Source organism: Triticum aestivum, chromosome 6B, assembly GCF_018294505.1.
Source record: "Triticum aestivum cultivar Chinese Spring chromosome 6B, IWGSC CS RefSeq v2.1, whole genome shotgun sequence".
Taxonomy (NCBI): domain Eukaryota; kingdom Viridiplantae; phylum Streptophyta; class Magnoliopsida; order Poales; family Poaceae; genus Triticum; species Triticum aestivum.
In genome coordinates, this window is record NC_057810.1 from 540,321,259 (window position 1) to 540,328,191 (window position 6,933).

General features: G+C 54.3%; 1 protein-coding gene across 4 annotated transcripts; it reads right to left on the bottom strand.

Annotated features, from left to right (window-relative positions):
- Positions 1-3,288: 3,288 nt before the first annotated feature.
- On the bottom strand, positions 3,289-6,001 carry LOC123137886 (polyamine transporter PUT1). Of its 4 annotated transcripts, none has more exons than XM_044557741.1 (2): positions 5,621-6,001; positions 3,289-4,974 (listed from the first exon to the last, which is right to left on the bottom strand). In XM_044557741.1, the coding sequence occupies exons 1-2, from the start codon at positions 5,735-5,737 to the stop codon at positions 3,499-3,501; spliced, it is 1,593 nt and encodes a 530-aa protein (XP_044413676.1). In that variant the 5' UTR covers positions 5,738-6,001; the 3' UTR covers positions 3,289-3,498. The 4 variants fall into 4 exon arrangements, with proteins under 4 accessions (XP_044413676.1, XP_044413675.1, XP_044413678.1 ...); XM_044557740.1 differs by having other exon boundaries at positions 3,289-4,977; XM_044557743.1 differs by lacking the exon at positions 5,621-6,001 and adding an exon at positions 5,066-5,482.
- Between the last annotated feature and the right edge of the window lie 932 nt (positions 6,002-6,933).

Here is a 6,933-nt window from a genome sequence, read left to right on the forward strand (position 1 = left end):
TATGCTCTGCTTAGATGTTAGTTATCATGCCTTTGTCTCTAAAATATAGGGGGAGTGTTGATCCTAGTTTATGTGCTATGCAGTCCAAAGCATCTATCTAGATTGCACACATCTAGGGGGAGCCCGTCTATATTCTAGAGAGGAGGGGTTTGCCTTTGCCCTATATTATCTCATCTATGTGCAAATCCCGTATTGTCATCAATCCACCAAAAAGGGGGAGATTGTAAGGGCATATTTATCCCTTAGGTGTTTTGGTGGTTGATGACAATGCTTTTGCGGACTAATCGTGTGCCCCTCGAAGACTATTGAAGACGGCATTGTTCTACGTTTCTCTTTGGTGGATTTGAGTCGTAGGAGAGCCGTACTATTAAGAGGGGGTCCGCATCGGAAAGGTTCGGGTGGAATCATCACGTGCACGTTTCCTTCCTTGCCTCCACCTTTCCCTTGCACTTTGGAGCGTTTCTCCGTTATCCTCTTTGTGCTTGCTCTGACGGCTACTGTTGTACTTGCGGTAGTACTGCTCTATGGAGCGGTAGTACTGCAAGCACCTGCGGTAGTACCGCTGGGGTTCACGGTAGTACCGCTCCTCTGGAGCCTTAGTACCATGGCTCCCAGGCCTAGTGCTGCTCCGGTATGGTAGTTGGGGCGGATGTAATTTTTTACATCCGCGCCCACACGGTAGTACCGCACGTCCAGCGCGGTAGTACCGCGGGAGGCCACGGTAGTACTGCTCCCCTGGAGTCGTAGTACCGTGGCCCTCATACCTAGTACCGCCGCGTCGCGGTAGTAGGAGCGGATGTAATTTTTTACATCCGCGCCTCAATGGTAGTACCGCGCCTCGTGTGCGGTAGTACCACGCGCGGCCTGGCTCAGCTAGTTTATGGTAGTACCGCGTCTTAGCAGTAGTACCGCGTCGGATTTTTGCATTGTTTCGTTTTCAGCGGAAGTAGGCACAGATGTATTTCTTTTCATCCGCGCTCCTCGTAGGCTTGGACTTTCCTGCCTTGCGGTAGTACCGCAAGGGGGAGCAATAGTACCGCGCTAGCGGAAGTACTGCTCTTAGTCAGGCAAGTCCCAGCCTCTGCTGCTGCCGTGGAAGTACCGTGGTCCATCACGGTAGTACCGCATGGCCTTGCGGTAGTACCGCGCTCCTGGAGCGGTAGTACCGCATGTCGCAGGCTGAACATGTGGATAACGGTTGGATCTCTTCCATGACTATAAAAGGGGCGTCTCCTACCTCTAGTTGACTACCTCTTCCACCTCTAAGCTCCATTGTATCTCCAAGCTCCATTTTCGCCCGATCTCTCTCCCTAGCCAATCAAACTTATTGATTTGCTCGGGATTAGTTGAGAAGGCCTCGATCTACACTTCCACCAAGAGAGATTTGATTCCCCCCACTTATCCGTAGCGGATCTTGTTACTCTTGGGTGTTTGAGCACCCTAGACGGTTGAGGTCACCTCGGAGCCATAGTCCATTGTGGTGAAGCTTCGTGGTGTCGTTGGGAGCCTCCAATTAAGTTGTGGAGATTGCCCCAACCTTGTTTGTAAAGGTTCGGTCGCCGCCTTCAAGGGCACCAATAGTGGAATCACAGCATCTTGCATTGTGTGAGAGAGTGAGGAGATTACGTTGGCCCTAGTGGCTTCTTGGGGAGCATTGTGCCTCCACACCGCTCTAACGGAGACGTACTTCCCTTTAGAAGGAAGGAACTTCGGCAACACATCCTCGTCTCCACCGGCTCCACTCTTGGTTATTTCGTGCCTTTACTTTTGCAAGCTTACTTGTGTTGTATTCATTGCTTGCTTATGTGCTAGTTGTTATTGCATCATATAGGTTGCTCACTTAGTTGCATATCTAGACAACCTATTTTGTTGCAAAGTTTAAATTGGTAAAGAAAAGCTTAAAACTTGTTAGTTGCCTATTCACCCCTCCCCCTCTAGTCAACTATATCGATCCTTTCAACGTCGCTGTCGCCGCGGCGAACTCGCCATCCGCAACCGTGTCCATGCCGACGTCCCCGCCCGCCGGCTTGAATTCGCGTCGGCGGTTCCGACGAAGGCGACGAATACATGAGGCGGAGGCAAACGGCCAGCGAATCGCGGCCGCAACCCGGCCGAAAGTGTGGCTCGACCGGCCAAAATCTTGAAGGCAGCCGCAGCGGCTCGGGCCGATGATTCGCAGCCATGGTCGCGGGTATTCTCCAGCAGCCAAGGAGCCGTTCCTCGACCTCCACCGCCGCCGACGGCGGCCGTGGAGGAAGATGTGGACACGCCGACGGCCACCGCCTCCAACATGTTTGATGATATGTCACAAAGGTAAAAAAATATGTGTCACAAGAATATGAAACCCAATATGGTGATGACAGTCTTGACATGGATGATGAGGGCTTTGTTGCGAAGGGAAGAAGTGGAGATTATACCAATGCAGAGGATGTGTTGATATGCACCGCATGGAAGAAAGTCTCTCAAGATGCATCCGTTGGAAGCGCCCAAACGGTAAACACTTATTGGCAACACATCAAGGATTACTTCGATGAGTGCAACACAAGTGGTCACTTCCGTTCGAGCGACTCTCTTCGCCAACGTTGGTCCACCATCAACGCTGAATGCTACAAGTGGGCCGGTTGCTTGTCAAATGTTGCTCGCATGAACCCAAGTGGTTGCGGTGATAGTGACTTGGTAAATATTTCCTCTTTGTGCATGCTTTCTCAAATATTGGATTGTTCCACATTTTGATGATGACGTGTTGGTTGTTTTATTGTAGAAAATGATTGCGCAAGGTTGTTTCGAGAGACGAACATGAAAGGCGAGAAGAAGAAGAAGAAGAATTGAAAAGCTTTCACTTTTCATCATTGTTACAAAGAGCTCAAGGATGAGGAGAAGTGAAAAACTAAAACAAAGAAGCCGGTGATGATGATGATCGTACCACGGTTAACAACGCCGGTGGTGTTGATGACCCGCATGAATGATATTCATGTGCATTTTAATTTGTAGGGCGAAAAACTTTTATTGGGACGATGCATTTTGGGTAGAGGGATTTGAAACTATGATGATGATGATGCACCTTTGTTAGGGATTTGAAACTATGATGATGATGCACTTTAATTTGAAAATTTAAGTGTTATTTCAATGCAAAACCACGGCTGTACAGCAGCCGGCGGTCGGTTTTTTTGTTTTGGACCATCGGTTAGAGTTGCTCTTTTACATCTCCGTTTTGGACCATCTGTTGGAGTTGAGCTTTTTCGAAGATGTAAAAACACTTTTTGGTGTTTCAAATTTTGACATAACGAATTTAAAGCACCAAAATATACATCATTTATTGGAGATGCTCTTAGTTAGACAATCGTGAATGGAACACGTGATGATCACTTCAGATGCTCCCTTCCAAATCGATATTTGGTTTACTCGAAATTCATCTCATTGCCTGACAAAAACTCCGCAAACCATAACTTTCAGCAATTCAGAACCCGAGGTCTACGCCGATGTTTTTGTTTTCGCGCCCTACACGATCAACGGCTCGTCGGGAGCGGCGGGCTGGTGGTTCACGTCGATGCCGGGGAGGTCCGAGTTGACCGAGAACCTGAGCCACCGCTTCTTCTCCACGAACTTGAGCACAGGCTGCAGCACGAGCCCGACAGCCACGGCGCCGAGGCTTACCAGCGCCACCTTCAGCGTCGACAGCGCGAGCACCGCCACGATCAGCGCCGTCGCGGGCACCAGCATTGCCACGCACCCGGCTGTGCCCAGCGGCACCCTGTACGGCCGCGGGGCGTCGGGCCGCCTCACCCTCAGCAGGACGAACGACAGGAACTCGAGGAGCATGCCGAAGCAGTAGAGGAAGTTCTCGGCCGCCACGATCTCCTGGAAGCTCATCGTCGACAGCAGCAGCACGCCGGAGGCCGAGAAGAGGATGCCGACCGGCGGGGTTCCGTACCGCGACCGGGTCGCGAAGAAGGCCGGCAGCATGCCCCGCTCCGCCATGCCCAGGAGCTGGTACGAGTCGCTGCTCATCTCCGCCACGAACATGCCCATGTTCGACATCGCCGCCGCCGCCTGCATCCACCACATCAGCCACGCGCCGCTGAGCAGCTTCGCGATGTCCGCGAAGTAGCCGTCTGTCCACTGCTCCCTGTCCAGAGGCACCGCGCCTGTCCCGGTGAGGAGAGGGTACAGGTAACCGACGACCACGAAGATGACCGCGTAGAACAGGGCCTTGGGCAGAGTCTTGGCAGGGTTCCTGATCTCGCCGGACAACGTGCTGATCGAGTCCCAGTAGTTGAGGTTCCAGAACAGAGTGTTCAGGTACAGGTTCCAGTCGACGGTGTGGAGATCGACCTCGAGCCACCTCGCCGGCCGGAGCTTGGGGATGGAGATGAAGCCCATGACCAGGAAAGGCAGGAGGGAGAAGACCCCGAGGCAGATGGCAGCCCAGCCAACGACGGTGAGCCCGCGGTAGTTGAGGAGCGTGAGCAGCGCGGTCAGCCCAAGGACAGCGCCGGTCCTGAGCGCGCCTCCGCCCAGCGCCGGGACGCCGGACTTGAGGTAGTCCAAGAAGAGGACGGGGTAGAGAGCATTGTCGATGAGGCCGCTGAGCCATTTCATCCAGCCCTGCTGGAACCCCCAGTAGGGGCCGAGCGCCGAGGCCACCCACACGACGTAGCCGCTGTTCTCCGGGAACATGGTGCCCAGCTCCGCCGTGATTAGCGCCTCCGGGACGCTCCAGATGAGGGGGAGGGCAAGGAAGCCCGCGATGGCGAGGAGCGGACCCGCCGCGCCCACGCTGTCCTCGATCCCGAACGGCCCGCCGGAGACCTCGTAGAAGATGATGAAGATGAGCGGCACGATCGAGAGCGACGCCGGCGATGGCGCTGGCGCGGCGCCCGCGCCAGCGCCGCCAGGGAGGCCCTGGTACTCCGCGCCTTCCTCGCCCATCGCCGGTGCGGCGCCGGCCGCCGGTCCGCCGTTCTGAGCGGGCTTCTGCTGGAGAAGAGAAAGACATACACTTCTTTAGATGACGGCATTAGAGCATGAGAAGTGTTTGAGTTGTGGCAACAAGCGATCAACTAACAGGATACCGAACGCAGATGCAGTATCAAATGCTCATTCGCAGAAAAGAAAGAAAAGATGCAGTATCAATTCAAATGCAAGGATGGAGCGAGGAGATCTGAATCATATTTGCCGCGCAGCCTCGGTTGAGTTGGGCATTTCGCCGCTAGCCTACGCAGACGGCGGCGGCGTGCGTTGTCCATGTCCGGCTCATCGGTATTCGGTAACATCTGTCGCTGGACGGACCGCCACGTCGCTTGCTCCGCGTATACACGTATACTACAGCTCTACAAGGCCAGCAACATCATCACCCATAGTAGTGCTGGATGAGATTGCCGTGGGCTTGCCGATTGCAACGCTCTCGGAGGCCTCTTCTCGGGGCCTTTGTGAGATGAATGGGCCCTGAGTGCTCTGCTTCAAGGTTCGTCTGCTCCAGAAAAAAAAAGAAAAAAAAACTCTGCTCTCGCACGCAGAATCGAATCTCACTCAAAGCCGCGTGATGGCGAGGCAACCAAATCGAAGCGCCAAGTGTACGAGAGGGAGAAGATGATGTGGAAAGGAGATCGGGCGAGCTCACCTCTTGCCCTCCGTCAGCAGAGCCTCCTGCTCCTGCGGCCACCGCTGCAGCCACCGGCGGCGGCGGCGGCGGCGGCAGGCTAGATAGCGCCACCCCCGGCGGCCCGACGCTCCCCATCGGTTCGCGATTCCGCGCCTCCCACGGCTCCTCTCGAGTGCCAATAAAGTAGGCAAGGCGGCGCGGCGTGGAACGTGTAGATACCGCGCAGCGCAGCGCAGAGCTTGGCGGAGTGATTGAGTGAAGTATCCCCCGAGCCCCCAAATCAAGCGCAAATTTGTATAATAATGGGATGCAGCGTGTAGCAAGGGGTGACTGGATAAGGTTTCATTCCTTTCCCGGGGAGAAGGGCCAGATTTGTTTGGACCGTTGTCTTTCTGAGCCCCTGCGGATATGTGCAATAAAAAACACGATAAACATGTCACATGCAAGATATGTGTAGCTTGCGAGCTCAGTGCTTCTCGCCTACACGTCCTTCATTTTTCCCGGACAAGAGACTTTCACTAATCGAGCATTCCGCTTTAACTATGCTGGCTCTCAAGCCAGCAAGCGGTGTGAGCTGTTGCGAGCGACTCATAGGAGGTGTTTGGTTCCCTCAGTTTTACCCGTTATCTGATTTCGTTAATTGTGTTTGGTTAGCTGGGCCCGGTAACAAATACCGCCGTAATGGGTTACAGCCCAGTTCAACTCTGATTCCGCCCCACCCCAGCCGTAAATAGGTCCCGTTACCACCAACTATGCCGCTCGAACCCTCCGCCCACGATCTTTCCTCTGCAACTGCTTGCGGAGGCCACATCCCGCTTCTGGTCCTGGCCTGGCGAGGGCGCAGAAGACGTACGAGGCGGCGCAGGTTGGCGGGCAGGAGAACGTCGTGGCTGATGGGGAGGCCGGTGCAGCGGCCGGCGAGTTAGTTGCTGATGGCGGAGTGGCCGGAGGTGCCTTGCAGCCTCAGCTTCGTGAGTGGCCAGAGGAAGCTGGCCTTGTTGTAGGTCGGGTGGGTGCTTCCGCCGGCGGCCGGCGACGATGGTGAAGAAGAAGCGACCACCATCTGCCTTGTCTGCTCTCTTTCCTTTGCCACTGGCGGCCAAAGCAAAGACGACACTCGATTCCTTTACTGGCATGAACCAAACAGGACAGAGAATTATCTGTTACATCCGTAATTCCAGCGTGATTTGATTCCCTTACCATTTTCATTACCACTCTCTGAAACAAACACCTCCATAGAGGCAATGGTATAACTCTGTTCACATGCCAGCTAATCTTAACTAGCCTAGTGTTCCTTTCATGAACCTCGGCCGATTAACCTCCTTCGCTTG